Genomic DNA, 16,887 nt, shown 5'->3' with positions numbered 1-16,887 from the left:
AATTATCCCTTTAAAGGTATAGGCCAATAAAAAATTTAACTTTTGTGATCATTTACTCACCCTCATGTTGTTACAAACATGTATGCATTTCTTCCTTCTTTTGAACACAAAAAAAAAAAAGATATTTTGAAGAATGTTGATAACCAAAAGGTTTCATTTCCCATTGACTTCTGTTGGTTTTTTGTTTTGTTTTTTGTCCCTATAATGCAGTGTGTTTTTTTTAATTAGAGATTTTTTTAATTAGAGAATGTGTATGTTTGTTACACTCAAGGAGGAAGCAGTGTCATGACCCCACGTGACCAGCTGAGGAAGATATCAGCGCTGGGAGAGCAAGGCGCCCTAGATGAGAAACACTGGTACCGACTAATCAATGGAATGTCTGCTGGAGGTGAGAGTTCATCACGGAAGTGCCGCTGTCCATGAAACACTTCAACTAGAGCTGATCACAGTCTTGACAAAAATATGGCTAAGAAAGAACTAATACTATCACTGACACCTTCATCTGTTGCCCTGCGTGTGAAACAGAGTTGCGGCAAAGGCAGGAGCTCATGATGAGGAACCAGATGGCCATGGCTCCACAGATCTTGGCTCAGGGGCAGCAGAGACTGCAGGGTGTTCCTGCGCAGTTTGATCCCCGCTTCATGGAGAGGTCAGTTAGAATGAAGTCTAAAACTAGCAAGACAGTAAAAGAGAATCTCTAATACTAAGAATGAGATTTAATTGTTAATGGACAATTTCAGTTATTACGGATAGGCCAGTAAGAAACCTGTGCGTAATCCTCATTCTCTTGGCCTCAAGAGGTGCTCTAACAACTGACGCTAGAGGTCTTTAGCTTCCTTGTTAGCGTGCTCGCCTCCCATGCCGGAGTCTCTGGTTCGAATCCCGCTCGGAGCGGGTCAAGTAGGACCGGTTACATTTGGTGCCGTGACCCAGACGTGAGTGAGGTTTAGGGGGGTGAGTGTAACTGACATAAGCCAGTAAGACCTTGTAAATCTTACTTCCTCTGGCCTCAAGAGGCGCTCAAGGGGCTGAGGTCTTTAGTTCCTTGTTACTACACCCGCCTCCCATGCCAGAGACCTCCAGTTCGAATCCTGCTCCGAGCTGGTCGAGTACCGGTTACACTCACTACAGTACAAGAATCATGCGTGCAATGTAAAGTATAGTACTGCAGATCATATTTACATTGAAAATAAAATTACAGTTAGTGCAAACTTAAATCGATTAAAAAAGTAAGATAAAAATGCAGTGGATAAACTATGCAATTTCAACTAGACTAGAAATGTACTAATTTTATTTGTCACACATACAACCACACACAATATGACAGAAAGACATGCTTGGTAATAGAAAGAACAGGAAATACAGAAAAAATAGAACATGCAAAAGAATAAAATGTAACTAATAGAATTACAACACAATGTAGAAAATAGAAATATATTAGATAGCAGAATAAAGTCAAACAAGATGTAAGCTGGACTTTAATGATGAAGGAATCCTCTTTATCTGCAGAGAACTGGTGCAGCCCACTGAGATGGTATCAGCTGATGGTAGACAAATGCACATGGGTGCCCACCTCGGCCCACCTCTGCCCCAAAACTCCAATGTTATTCAAGGCAGGGGATTCCCTGGCACAGGTTGGAATGGAATAATATACAGGTTAATTTTAGAGAATAGGGGAAGCTCATTGAGCAAACTAATTTTATTAATTTTATTAATTTCCAGGTTACAGCTTCCTTCCAACTGAAACCATGGAGACGGTTGCCAGGCGACAAGAGTTAATTCACAAACAGAACATAGCCAGGTAAATGTCTGTGTATTTGCCTGCTATGTAAAACAATACTATTAACTATTAACAAATGTACTAAGTTTTTTCTTTTTCTTTTTTTTTTAACAAGGATGGAGATGAATGCTATCCTGCATCAAAAAGAGTTAGAGAACGCCCACCAAAAGGGTCTTATCGGTATGGAGAATCCCATGATGTACCAGGGCATCCAACCCAATCCAATGGCCTTCAGGGGCCGCCAGCGACTCCCGGATGGTCATGATGTGTTCGTCCACCGCACCACACTTGAAGACCTGCATGCTAACAGTCTCCTCATGTCAAGCCCTTACCCACAGATCAGCACACTGCAAAGGGAGCGAGGACGCAGGACAGGCAGGAGGACCACCAATCATAAGAGCTCAGACAGCAACATCACTCTCCCTAAAGGCCAATCAGAAGAGAAGAACATCGAGCAAAGTCCAGGAGCTGCATCGGGGGAGGAGAAGGAAGCTGAAGGGAAAGGTGAAATGAGCAGTGAGGCCACCAGCAGCAAACCACACCAAACCAAAGTAGAAACAGAGCTGTCTTCAGCCGGCAGTAGGAAAAGTTTTAAGGAAGGAGAGCCAGGGATTCGCAAGGCATGTATTAGCGGACAGGAGGGTTGTGCAGAAGTCAACAACTGCAATGTCGGCACCAGTGAAAAAGACATTTCCAACCCTTGTTCGGCTTTCCAAGAAAAGTTTCTGTACCCGTCTGCCGCCGGCCCTCTCACAGGGATGCCCTACATGCTCCCCGTGCCAGGAAATGGACTTCTACCACTTGGTGTGTTTTTATTATTTAATTTAAATTAGCATATATTTTTATATTTTCATTTTCATTTTAGATAAAGTTTTAATTTTGTAACGTGCTTTTTTATTTATTTAGTTTTAGTCATTTTAGTACTTCAACTTCATCTTTTTGACTAACTATTTATTTCAGTTATGAAAAGGCAACATTTCTAACTTTCGGGTTTCTTAATAAAGTTTAGTTAGTTTTTTTCATCTAATATTTATGTTTTATTTTTAGCATTATTTCAATTAAAGAAAACATTTTTATAGTCAACAATACAACACAGGTGTTTGGCTGTTTGTTGGGCATGTTTTGTGAGCCAATATACATTCCTCTTAAGAAATATTAAGATGATGATGACACATTATAGTCAATGCTACCTATTAATTAGTTTTGTTTTCAACTAGGTCCTCCTAATATGTTTCTTAATGGAGAAGAGATGTCTGATATTCGCAAATGGACAGTTGATGACGTCTTCAACTTTATCAGTGAAATACCAAGCTGCGCTGAATATGCACAGGTGATAGAAATGTAAAATGACAAAATGTAATTATAATTTTAAAGCTGTTTTTCAATCTTATTCTTTTGTGTGTCATCCACTTCAGACATTCAAAGACCACATGATTGACGGAGAGACGTTACCTCTTCTTACAGAGGAGCATCTCCTGGATACACTTAGGCTAAAGCTTGGGCCGGCGCTCAAAATACGATCACAGGTATTTACAATGTTTTAAAAGGACAAGATTCTCTACATATAATGTCCCAATAAGCAGGTTAATCATTAAAATTAAATTAAGTTAGTATTAAATAAAATTAAATACATTTTAAATAAATCAAACAGAAGTTGCAATAATCTTTTCTTTTCTGTTGTATATATCTGAGTAAAAAGGCTTCTCAAACAAGAACAAATGTAGGGCGGGGCTTGATTTTGTTGTCGTTTGCTATTGGTCGATCTCATGTGAGTGACAGGTTGTCCCGCCCTCATGCCAGTGAACATCATCAGAGAAGAGATGTTGCCGCAAGAGGGAGGGGGAGTTATTTTGATGAAAGATTATGAGGTCGCACAGAGTTTTTAAAAATAATCATGTGCACGGATAAAATCATTTATAATAAACACTACAATATTCCATAAAAAAGAATTGTCAATTCTGATGTCATGGTGTATTTAAGGGTTCTTTCTATCCTCCAATTGGTCCTTGATCTTCAAAAGGTTAAAGATTTTGAAAGAATTACCTCTAACTCTTTTTACTCATTAGGTTATTCTACTCTTTTTTTAGTTGTCCCGACGGATGGGTAGCATGTTCTACAACATGATGAACTTGCCCCTGCCTGTCTCTGGCCTGCAGCCTCCACCTGAGAAAAGTGGGGACAGATCATCAGACATCAGCTCCCCCCTCAACTGCAACAGCGTGGAGCTTCTCAGCAGCCCCAGAGACACAGAGGCTCTTAAATCTACGGAGCCTGTTAGTGAAGCTGATAATCCTTCACCGACCCAGATGAGTGAGACCACCTGAAAGAGCACAACTATTGGACTTCTTTTTATTCCACCTCAGAATCCTTTACTGTTTTGACACCTAATGCATAAGATAGACAGAAACTGACATAGTGAATATACTGATCATATTTATTTTTAAATCACAAATATATAATGATCTGTGTAATACAATAGGTTCAAAATGTGCTCCAACAGACTTAGACTGTTGAATGCTGGGTTTTTCTACGTATATTATGTATATTTTGTAATAAATTAGCAAATCAATTAAAACATTTTGTCCTTATTATTTTTTATTGTAAAATTGGTTTTTTCTTCAAACTTGAATTATTCTCTATTGGCGTGTGTTGTTTGCTGTGAAGTAAATAAAAAATAATTATTCCTTTGGTCTTTGTCTGGTTAAATTGGTATGTCAATAAAAAAAACAAAGATTTAAATACAGCCTTTTCTACACAAAAAATTCACAAAATCTTTACTATTCTTTTCTTTTTCAACAAATGAAAATATATTATTTATGATATGACTGAATCTAGTCTAAATCCCTTGTGATTTTTTATATTTTCTAGAAATAAACAAAATCCAATGTAGCCTTAATTAAGCTACTCACTATATAGGGCTAGCTAGTTTGTAGCAAATATTGTTTTGTAGTTATTAATATATTTTTTTAATTATTTCATATATACTGTATATATATATATATGAATATTGTTATTCTTACAATAGGCCCAGCTTAACACAGCTGAATGGTTGAAAGATTTATTAATGCAGTCAACACAATAATATTTGCAAAAACTAAAGAAAATGGAGTTATTTATTGTCTTTCCCTCTGTGTTGTTGGTTCTGTTGGTTTTGTGTTATTTTAGGATAATTTATATATTATATAGTTTTTAGTAATATTTAAAAAAATATTTCTAAAAACTTATATTTTAGTAAGTGAAAATATTTTGTAGGCTATATTATTTTTAAGTTTAGTTAAAGTTTTAGTCATTTTGTTGTTTTTTCATCATTTATTATATATTTTTTATTTTAGTTTTATTTGTCATCAAGTTAAACTAAATGAAAATGAGAAATGTTGCCTCGGCAGCTAGCTTAAATAAAACAAGTTTAATATACATATGTATTTTAATTGTATAATTTATAACAATTATTTAATCGTTAATTTAAAAAAAATAACAATTGAATAAAATGTCTGTTGTTAACAAAAAAACTAAACAAAACAAAAAAACAAAAAAAAACAAAAAAATATATACATATATATATATACTCGGCGTCGGGGTTGTATTTGCTATTACAACCGCCTCGCTCTACATTATCCCTTACATACATATATATATGTATGTATGTATGTATATATATGTTTTTTTTTGTTGTTGTTGTTTTTTTAGTTAACAACAGTAATTTTATTTAAGATTTAGTTAACTAGAAACAACCCTGGTTAAAATGTTTCTTCTAAGGTGTCAAATATTTAAGGAACATTAATGGATGTGTTAATTTTATGATAGATTATATACTTTATCATCTAGTTCTCACAACAAAATTGTGGGATTTGTCAGGCTTAGAATTACACAATACTGTGACAGAAAGACAAACTAAACGCACCTGTTTCAGCGTTGTTAAATTGTGGATATTTTCATCAAGCAGTTTGCTTCGTTCAATCAGTTGCATTAACAAAGGGCTTCAATGCACTGACGCACTTTGTGTGCCTCACCTGCACTTCAGATGGCAGTATTCACCATTTCAGATTTCAATCTGCAAAGCGAAGAAGGGACTGATCACGGGCTATTCGAAATATCGCGAGATCTCCCTCCCCACTCTGTTCGTGACCACGTCAAGGGAACCCAGAAGTTAGAAATCATGGCGGAGCGCAGGAGACACAAGAAGCGAATTCAGGTACCAAATTCACGTAATATTTGCTATCAGATGCTCAATCTTAGATTGCCTCTGCTTGGCATTGTGGCATTTCTCGAATTAGTGTTTTATTCGACATAACATACAGTTGTACAATGACCCGTTATTTTTGCAGTGCTTTCATGTATATGGGAGGTGGATTATTTATCAGTGTTGGCGCAATTTTTGCGCCTTTCTTCGGTAATGCAGTGTATCTCTTGGCAGGTATCTAAACACTTATGCATTTACTCGATGTATTTGATGTGAGCATGACCTGATTTGAATGTCTCTCCCCTGTGAAGAGTGTGTGTCTGGTGGCACAGCTGATGAAGTTGGCCATCTTAGCTCGGCACAGGCTGCTCGGTTTGCAGGCTGTTCTTATTATTAACCAGCTGCTGTCTCAGATGCTTCACGAATTTGACCAAACATCGCCCATAATACGTAACTTCACAACGATTGCACAATCGCCACATTTGTTTTTATTTGCAGTGTGATTAAACAGACATTTCAACCCAAAATAAAATTTCTGTCATCATTTACTTGCCCTCATGTTGTTTCAATCTCATTTGACTTTTTCTTTCTGCGTCGAATACACAAGGACTTGTGTGCCTCAGTCACCTTTTACTGCATTAAAAGTGAACTCTCCATAACATTTTATCTAATATCTCATTTTCCATGAGAAAACGCATATACAGATTTCAAACAAGTGAGAAAATGCTGACAGGATTTACATTTTTGGGTGAATTATCCCTGTAAGGCCATTCTCCATCATGCTATATTATGTGAGTCTGCCACTGATTTAAAACCTAGTGTGCTACTACCTACTTAGACATCATTTTTGGTCGTAGTCAGAAACAGAATGCGTTTATCATCCCTAAAAAACATTGTTAGGTTGGCTACTCATTTGGCTTTGAGACAGCCACTGTGTGTTCCTGTAATAAATATGGTGTTATGTAAAAGAACTGTGGAGTTTTGAGTAATGATGACGTGTTGTCTTGATAAGAGAGTCACTCTTCATGATCCTTCCAGCGTGTTTGGTTTATGCTCTTATGCAACAGGTTGAAATCCACTGTCATTGCTGGTCAGTTTTCTTTCAGCGCATAAACATGTAATTTATCCCTGTGATGCAAAGCTGAATTTTCAGTCTTCAGTGTCACATGATCCTATGCTGATGCTGATATGCTGATTTTCTGCTCAAGAAACCCTTCTTAATATTATTATTTGAAAACAGTTTTTGTTGAAAACATGATACTTTTTTTCAGGATTCTTTAATGAATAGAAAGTTTAAAAAACTGCGTTCATTTGAAACGGAAATGTTTTGTAACATCATAAATCTCTTTACTGTAATTTTTGATCAATTTAACGTGTCCTTGCTGAATAAAAGTGCCACTGTAAAGGCCAAGTAAATTTTCCACTCTGAGTGATAGATGAGAAATCCTGCATTACATTTACTTAATAACATCAATAGGAAACCTAAATCAAATCTTTAGATTTTAAAGTTTCAAGCTAAAACAAGTACTGAATGTGTTTCACTGTAAAGATGCCAATTAGATCAAGTGTTACAGGGAAGTTCACCCAAAAATTAAAAGTCTGTCATCTTTTATTTACTCCTGTCTTTCCAAACCTGTGCGGTTTTCTTTTTTCTGTGGACTACAAAAGAAGATATTTTTAAAAATGTCTGTTTCTTTTTTTTTGTCGATACAATGAAAGTCAATTGCAACCATGACATATTCAAAACATAATCTTGTTTTCCACGGAAGAAAGTAAATCATACAGGTTTAGGATGAAATGAGTTATTATCCCTTCAAGCAGTTTATCTGAAGTCATCGGCCTGTCTAATGTAGTACAGCTTTCACTGAGAGACCACCAAACCGTAATGATAACAAGACCAGGGCCTACTGTAGTGCAAGACCAGTTATTATTTACCAAGGTGACTGAGACAATATAATCCATAAACAGTTGGCTGGCTGACAAAATCCAAAGGAATTTCAGGCAACATGCCAGAAACTCCCAGACAAAAATACCATGTTTATATGGTCTTCACTCTTCATTGAATGTTTCTCTGAGCCGTGCAGGAGACATTCTGACCAAATAGAGTATGATTGAAGGATTGTGGAGCCTATACTAAAAGCTCAGGCTTATGAGTGTAGTTATGCCTGGTGGTCATTCATTACTCAAATGAATGACGTCTCTATAGGCTGGGTTTTTTTTGTATAGTGTGGTCACACAAGTAACGATCTTTAGCTTAATAAAGCGGGTCAGTGAGGACTCTGTGTGTGTGTGAATGGAGTCGGTGATTACAGAGCACAGCACATCAGTATGTGGTGAGCTGAGGCTTTTAATTAGTTCACATTCATTGAGTCCATGATCGACGAGGGTCCTGCTGCAGTGCAGGAGGTTCATTTCAAAGCTTTTTCAGAGGGTTAGCTGGATTCCTGCACTGCTGTTATCCTAAATTCCCTTGATATCATTTTTCACTGGAATTAAAGACTGTAGCCAAAGGAACAAACCAGCTTTTTGTCATTTGTGTGACATGAGTCTTGGTTTAGTATCTAGGTCCACTCCCATGGTGTTTCTCAAGTCTCATTGGTCCAGAATTATGCTCTACATATAATAGGGATGCACATATTACAACTTTTTTTTAATTTTCAGCATCATTACTCCAGTCTTCAGTGTCACGTGATCCTTCAGAAATCGTTCTAATATGCTGATTTGCTGCTCAAGAAACATTTCTTTCTTATCAATGTTGTTAATAGTTTATTTTTATTTATTTTGTTAAAACCGTGATGCATTTTTTTCAGGATTCTTTAATGAATAGAAAAAAGAAAAGAAAACAAAGCTGCAAAGATTCACAAATTTCAGCTGATAACCAATATGGTACTGAATTTACCTATATATTGTACGTTCTGACTGCATAGCATTATATTTAATGTGATCTGATTGCAGATTCAGATGGACGCTTGTTTAGATCTTCAGCAGACCAGTTTTATCATCTTCTTTAAAATCTTTATCACTTTTTTCAGGAGGTCAGTGAACCTACCAAGGAGGAGAAGGCGGTGGCCAAGTACCTGCGCTTTAACTGCCCCACCAAATCCACCAACATGATGGGACATCGAGTGGATTACTTTGTCGGTCAGTGCACTCATTCCTGTCTTGTTTTCTTCTGTGCCCTCAGCATAGAGTTCATATCAAGGCTTCTTTTAAAGACCCCCTGTGGTAAAAAAAAAAAAAGTTTTGAATGTTGTTTTCTATGTCTCTATGTTGTTTAATATTCCTTAAGGCAAACCATGTGCAAATTCATAAGTCAACACCATTGCTGAGTATTTTCTCTTTAAAACTGCAGTGATCTAAAGATAGTGATCTAAAATCGCTGGTGTTTTTTTACGTCACAAACTACCTTGTAACCAATCACGTCAACGTGTGGGTGGGCTTTAGCATATCATTAACTATGACTTCTTTGAAGCAGTGGAGTCTCAAGAGAAGCCAAGTTATCCCGGTATATTTTTCTGTTGATATAAAAATTCATGGATCCGCGTATACTAAATGACGCAAGGGTGTAGAGTTACATTCAAGCTATTTAAAGGCATGAAGAATTTGTTTTCACAGGAAAAAACTTTTAAATATGTCAATTTGGGTAGTAAAGATGAGTTTTAAGGGATACAATTATTGTTGATTACAATTATTACTCCAGGGGGACTTAATTTATTTTTTGCTTCAGATGCTGTCATTAAACCAAATGTTTGTTTTCTGCTCATCAGCTTCTAAAGCAGTCGAATGTCTGCTGGATTCAAAGTGGGCCAAAGCAAAGAAGGGTGAGGAAGCTTTGTTCACAACCAGAGAGTCAGTGGTGGACTACTGCAACAGGTAAACCTAGTCTTTTTCTCTTTTTATGATGCCGAACGGGAATTTTCAGTAGTATTTGATATTACAAAGCTGTTTATCGAAATAATTAGTTGAGATATCGAAGCTAAAGAAAAATGAAAGAAGCCTCTTATGTTCACTAAGGTTGCATTTATTTGATCACAAATACAGTAAAAACAGTAATATTGTGAAATATTATCAGAGTATGCAGAGTTGGCATATTAGAAACGTTGGTTACACTTTATTTTAAGGTGTCATTGTTGCAGTGTAATTATATATTTAAGTACTGAGTAATATTAAGCAACTACAGGTACGTACTATAGGGTTAGGGTAGGATTAGGATTTGGTTGAGGGTTAGTTGCATGTAATTTACTGTTATTACTATGGTAAGTAAGTACATGTAACATATGTAACAAGGATACTGTAAAATAAAGTGTTACCGAAACATTTATTATTATTATTATTATCAATGTTGAGAACGTTGTGTTGTGGGAAGACCATTTTAATATAGAAATCTTTACTGCCACTTTTGACTTGTAATTGAATAACTTTTATTTAATTAAATTACAAATGTATTTTTTGTGTACGTCTCATTTGATTTGATTTTATGATACATCTCCATTAGTCTTGCTCCCATTATATCTGTATTTTGAAAAATACAAATCAACCACTAATTTGAACTCTTCTTACTATTCACAGGCTCCTAAAGAAGCAGTTTTTCCACAGAGCCCTGAAAGTGATGAAGAAGAAGCCAGAGAAAGATGTAAAGAAAGAGAAGGAAAAAGAGAAAGAAAAGGAAAAAGAGAAGGCTAAAAGTGACAGTGGCAAGGAAGAGGAGAAAAAGAGCAAAAAAGACAAAGACAAAAAGAAGGATTCTGAGGCTGCGGACACAAAGAAGGAAAAAAATGTATGACTAGAACATCTGAGAGGATGAGTGCTGTTACATGCGCATATGTGCATGTCATGAATCTTTATTTTGATGGCTTATTTCTGTGTGCTTAGGATGACAGTCCAGGATCTCCAAAGAAGAAGAAGGATGTGAAAAAGAAGTTCAAGCTGGAACCTCATGAGGACCAACTGTTCTTGGATGGCAGTGAGGTCAGGATGAGTAGCATTCAGAAAGACATATCTAACAGATGCTTGTAAATATAAATCTTGCTTGACGATGAATTGTCATTTGCAGTTAACAATTTAATTGTCGTCTTTATGCTCGTCGTTCCTAACAACGCCCTTCAGCCGTGACTTATTCACGGCACAGCCTGTCGCACCTTATCGCTGTTATAAAACGCTTACCACACAATACAAATATTAAAGCCAAAAATATGTATCAATGCTACTTTCAAGAAGTAAAAGCCCTAAATGCCTTCCTTCCGCTGGAAAAAATGCGCCATTTCATGGAGCTCAAATAAAAACAGACTTGGAACCGTTCTCATAGTCTGCCATTATTATATTATTTCCTCACAAATACTTCTTATACTTTTATAATGACTATTATTGTTCATTTTAATATTATTGTTCAATAAATAGTATTTTATTTCATATAAATAATATGCCGTAATTTGTATTGAAAAAGGTTCCGTTAGTGATTGGGTTTTTCGACTTCAGTGAAAGTTACATTGATGCGCCATTAGATGGCAGCAAAGACTGTCTTTATGAGTGAGTCGGTAGCAAAGACTTTTATATTGAAAGGGCCTGGAACAAGGTTGTATACGGACGTTGTTTTTACTTTGAACAACACCTTATAAGATTCAATCGACAAATGCATGGACTAGTCATGGGGAATCCCCTTAAAGGATTAGTTCACCCCAAAATGAAAATTTCCTAATAATTTACTCACCCCAATGCCATCCAAGATATCCATGTCTTTCTTTCCTCAGTGGGAGAGAAATTATGTTTTTTGAGGAAAACATTTCTGGATTTTTCTTCTAACAATGGACTTCCTTGGTTACCATCGTTTTTAAGCCCAAATCAATGCAGTTTCAAAAGTCTTTGTAGTGTTAAAACGCCGGCACCGTCAATACTATTTGAACTACTATTCATATTCATCAGAATGTTATTCATATACTATTCATATTCATATTCACTGAATACTATTACTATATATATAAAATAGCAAACAATACTATTTGAACCATCCTCCTACGTACGGTCGCATTGTAAACAGTGGGGCGGTACTTCTGCCGGCGCCGGCGTGACCTTTCAACGTGATGACGTAGTTTCCTGTCTGCTTGTTGATCAGCTCAATCCAAACTATTGAAGGTAAAAAGTCTATAAATTATATATTTTTTTTTTGAAAATGACCTATCGTTTCGCTAGATAACAACCTCTTCTTCAGCTGTGATCGCGTACAGCCCGTTTAAACACTACAAAGACTTTTGAAACTGCATTGATTTGGACTTAAAAACGATGGTAACCAATGAAGTCCATTGTTAGAAGAAAAATCCAGAAATGTTTTCCTCAAAAAACATAATTTCTCTCCCACTGAGGAAAGAAAGACATGGATATCTTGGATGGTAAATTAATAGGAAATTTTCATTTTGGGGTGAACTAATCCTTTAACTGTTAAAGGGAAAAAGACAAAGATATAGCTTTCCTCAGCAGTCATTGCAACTTATTTTTTGGATATAAGCTTGACTAGAAGAATGAATGGTATATCAGATGCAGGTAATACACTCGCTTGGTTGATCTCTCTCTCATAATACTTGTACTTATATTACACAATACATAATACATGCAATAATAATTTCAGCACTGGAGCATGACGGTTCACTTCTCTCCAAATTGTTCCTCAAACCAGTAATCTACTGTCATGCCGCCTATGAAATGAAAATTTACTTTAAACTTTTTAGCCTTCTAATTCTTATGTTTTTCTTCAAATAAGAACAAACATATGTTTATGTTGCGCAGTGATACACAGAACCGTTGGGTGAAGAGCTCATAGTCATGCCTTATCGTGAATAAAACAGCTATTGACCAATCAGAATCGAGGACTGGAGCTACTAACAGTTATAGAAATAACGCTTACAGTGTAAGAAAAATACACCTTACCTTATATAGTACGATTTTTTTCCACATTTGACTATTTTATGGAATAAAACAATAAAATATTGCACAGGGCTAGTATACAGTGTTATTTTGGTATAATTTATATACTATTATAGTTTTATCATTTTTATATATATATATTATATCATTTCAGTTTTCATTTTAATTTTAGATAGTAATTTTGTTATTGGCCCCTGTCATTTTTATTAATTTTAAATTTTAGCTTTAATTAACAATATCCACACTTGTAGCATAATAATTATTTTATTTTATTATTTACCTTAATATTTAATAATAACATTATGTTAATATATTAGTCTTTCTTATCATCTTAATATTATTATTGTTGTTATTATTTAAAATAATATAATTCAATTTACACACTTATGTTTTTGGAACCCAGCAATCCTGAATATTGTAATATATTCTGTAAGGGATAATGTAGAGCGAGGCGGATCGTGAATCAGCCTGAAGGGGTGCTCTCGCTCTACATTATCCCGCTTATTACATGGTTACCCACCAAATAAATCAATAATTTGACACAAAATATTGATTTAAAAACGATTGTATTGCTTCCGCTAAAGAAAATAGTCCATTCTGTCTCTACGGTTAGAATCCTGCGTCCATAGCAACGCTCTGTTTTTCATGCCAACGGTGTGTTATACTTCGCAGCGGTCTGTTATCAAGAATTATACCATGGTCTGGGTGAATACTCGATTCTGATTGGCTGCAGGGTGTCCATTAAAAAGTGATAGAGGACACCTAGTAAATAAACCGTCACGCGTAACCAGGGAAACCAAGTTGTTGTTTGTAAAAACTTTAGATTTCGATTGTAAAACTAATTAAAATATAAACTGATGTTTTAAAAATGTGTTATTTGGCAAGTGACCATGGTATAAGCGGGTTAATGCCCTTCGAGGTGTCCATTGTCAGGTATTAATGGACGAAGGCGAGGCGTGAACCGTCCGACACACCTCGTCGGGCATTAACCCTTACATAACAGACCGCATTCTACATTGGAATTCAACCAAGCCATGTAATAAATTATTGTGTAACGTAATATTATAATATTCAGGCTGGCTGGGTATTGTTATTGTTTTGTGATAAAATGAAAATATATTGTTATAGATTCTTCAGGGGTTTTTTTCTAATCAAAAAGTTTGTCTTCCCTACAGGTTTATGTCTGGATTTATGATCCCGTCCACTTTAAAACCTTTGCCATGGGATTGATTCTAGGTAGGATCTCTTCTTCTACAGTGTCTGTCGTTTGACTGGCTCCAGTCCTGATTCAGAGCGTTGTGTGTGTTTGCAGTCATTGCCGTCATCGCAGCCACTCTGTTCCCTCTGTGGCCTGCTGAGATGAGGGTTGGTGTGTATTACCTGAGCGTGGCAGCAGGATGCTTCGTCGCCAGCATACTACTACTGGCTGTTGGTACGACCTCGAGACTTTCTAGTTGCAATTTGATATCGTCTACCAATTTCAAATGACATGCTCCATCTTTTCTCATCCTCTTATTCCTTTTTTCCCTTTCGTTCAGCTCGTTGCATCTTGTTCCTGATCATCTGGCTGGTGACCGGCGGCCGCCATCACTTCTGGTTCCTGCCGAACTTGACAGCCGACGTGGGCTTTATCGACTCTTTCCGGCCCCTCTATACGCACGAGTACAAGGGACCCCGCTCCAGCTCCAAGAAATCCAGCAGCGAGAAATCTGACAAGGGCTCGGATTCCAGCAAAGCGCAGAAATCAGACAGCGAGGATAAATCAGACAGCGAGAAGAAAGACGGCGAGGAGGAAGAGGATGAAGACGAGAATAAAGAGATGGAGGCGAGCGGGGAAGCGGGCGCAGAGCGTCAGTCAGACACAGACAGTGACAGGCGAGAGGACGAGGGCTCGCAACACAGCAATGGCAACGACTTTGAAATGATCACCAGAGAAGAGCTGGAGCAGCACACAGAAGAGGAGGAGGAGGAGGAGGAGGAAGCTGACGAAGAAGAGCAAAGTGTGACAAAGCCCTTAACTGTTCAGACTTAAACGTTTTCCTCACACCGCACACATACTCCCATGCTCCACGTGGACCTGCTGACGTTCTTCTGTTAAGTTCAGAAGATGTTTCCCATTTCTGTTCAGGCTGAGATCTTCCTCTGTGAAAACAGACAGGCTTAAAGGATAAACGAGAGCAGGAAACGGCTACGATGACAATGGAAATATCGCAAAGGCTGTTTGGTTTCCCTGAAAATGCTTTCCCCACTGTGGATGCAACAATGCAAGTCTCCCCAAGCCCCATGTTTCTCTGGTTCCTTGATTTTTCTCTTTTTCCATGTTAACTTTATCTAAAGTCAATCGTTTTGTTGTATAAACATGTTGGTAGTGTTAAGAAGGAGGACTGAATCGGTCATGTTTTTTTTTTTTTTTTTACCCACATATGAATGTTCGCTCTCCAATATAGTCTGAAAGATTCAAATCTGAAGTTGAAGGTTTTTTTTTTTTTTTGTTCTTTCCTTTTAGATACGTTGGATAATTTGGACGGACAAACATATTTTGTCTTAGATATCTATCGTTTCAGTCATAAATGTCAATGGCACTTGACCTGTGACATTTCTTTGAGGAACTCTGGGAGATCTTGCTAGGTTTGGGACGAGAGCTGTATTTTTGTGCAGTTGACACGCTCTCCCACATACATTTCTGCAATCACGTTTTGTGACCCTAACGAGAAATAGTTCTTGTTAGTGAAAACGGAGGGGTTAATAAAAAAGCAGTATCCTTGACTGTGGTAGGCAGTTATTTAAAACCAAACTTCATTTGAGTCTTATGTCTGCATTCAAAAGGGGAAACTACATCCACATTCGTGCCAAATGATGCGGGATATTGATGCTTTTTTTCATGTACATTTAAATGATGACCAACTTACTGATAAGGAGTTCAAACATGTCATGCCGTAGCTCGTATATGTCCTCTAGAGCCAATCACATCTGTGCATCATAGCCTCTGGTTCTCCCATCTGGTGTTCAAAGTCCGAGGTTGACAAATCGTACCTCCCCGAGCGGCTTGTGGTCCAAAATAGTTTGTTAGCTCGCGTTTTAACAGGGCCAAGGTCCAATGCTATCTTTCCGTAGGGTTGCTAACTAATTGGCTAGAGTATTATTTTACATTAGCTGTTTCTTTGACTCATACTGAGGATGATATTTAAGAGATAAAATACAAATGTATCATTTATATATGGATTCTATAAATCTACCAGAGATGTTCATGCCAGCAGTTCAGGTTCAGCATGAACTGTACTCTATTTTATAACGTCAGACACAGGTTTTTCATTTCACTGCATTTTGTACTAATACTAAAACCACCAGTTGTTTTCAATGCTGAAGACTTCAGAAAGAATGCAGCAAACATCTGAGTTCTAGTGGTTGTCGAAAACGCACAAGACAAGATGCTGAAAAGGTGTTTTTCCTATATTAAAAAAAAAACTAAAAACCATTGTTAAACACATCTCTCAAAATTCATGGTCATCTCAAGTTGACGAGGAGCAGGGAAAGCCCTCGTGCCTGAGAGAACGCCTCTCTCTTTCTCTTCATCAAACTCAGTCTGTTAGTAGATCTCACACTTAGTGTTCCTGTAGAAATACTATGTATGTTTTCAATATTCTGTCATTGACTTTGAAGAACTGGATAGACTGGGCATGACACGACGTGTAGCTAAAGACATGTTTTTACTTTATATGTAACTTCACTCACCTTTTTTCTGTCCCGTTGTCTTTATGAGAGAGAAAGATGCTGATATCCAAGTTTTTTTTTTTTTGAAGGAAGTTTCATTTGACATTAGGTGACTCATGTAAAAATGTAGTTATATCATTTATAAAAAATTTTAATCATTATGTGGCCAGCATCTTCAACTAACTAATTGTACGTATTTGGATCAATGTTGAGGATTGTCTTTTTGCAGTATATGGAGAATAATTGAAGTGTCTGTCAAACTATCTGTATCCTTTCATTGCAATAAAAATATAGAACACAA

General features: G+C 36.8%; 2 protein-coding genes across 2 annotated transcripts; both read left to right on the top strand.

The window, feature by feature from the left end:
• Positions 1-285: 285 nt before the first annotated feature.
• On the top strand, positions 286-4,104 carry samd7 (sterile alpha motif domain containing 7; the record flags this gene model as incomplete). Its single annotated transcript, XM_081374435.1, has 8 exons — positions 286-388; positions 526-649; positions 1,510-1,634; positions 1,723-1,801; positions 1,896-2,584; positions 2,998-3,110; positions 3,196-3,306; positions 3,868-4,104. The coding sequence occupies 8 exons, from the start codon at positions 286-288 to the stop codon at positions 4,102-4,104; spliced, it is 1,581 nt and encodes a 526-aa protein (XP_081230561.1).
• A 1,639-nt stretch (positions 4,105-5,743) lies between these two features.
• Positions 5,744-16,887, top strand: sec62 (SEC62 homolog, preprotein translocation factor). Its single transcript, XM_081374438.1, has 8 exons — positions 5,744-5,972; positions 8,993-9,101; positions 9,728-9,833; positions 10,530-10,737; positions 10,833-10,928; positions 14,051-14,111; positions 14,188-14,307; positions 14,414-16,887. Exons 1-8 carry the CDS (start codon positions 5,802-5,804, stop codon positions 14,905-14,907), a joined length of 1,365 nt encoding a protein of 454 aa, XP_081230564.1. The 5' UTR covers positions 5,744-5,801; the 3' UTR covers positions 14,908-16,887.

The sequence above is a fragment of the Scardinius erythrophthalmus genome, assembly GCF_964197995.2.
Source record: "Scardinius erythrophthalmus genome assembly, chromosome: 9".
Classification (NCBI taxonomy): domain Eukaryota; kingdom Metazoa; phylum Chordata; class Actinopteri; order Cypriniformes; family Leuciscidae; genus Scardinius; species Scardinius erythrophthalmus.
This window is presented reverse-complemented; position numbering and strand designations above follow the sequence as displayed.

What these genes read in the sequence shown, in the direction of transcription:
- sec62 (XM_081374438.1), top strand. Translation starts at nt 5,802, where the DNA reads ATGGCAGTATTCACCATTTCAGATTTCAATCTGCAAAGCGAAGAAGGG. An exon ending in ACACAAAGAAGGAAAAAAAT is followed by an intron (nt 10,738 to 10,832) that starts GTATGACTAGAA and finishes CTGTGTGCTTAG; the next exon opens with GATGACAGTCCAGGATCTCC. An exon ending in TGTTCTTGGATGGCAGTGAG is followed by an intron (nt 10,929 to 14,050) that starts GTCAGGATGAGT and finishes TCTTCCCTACAG; the next exon opens with GTTTATGTCTGGATTTATGA.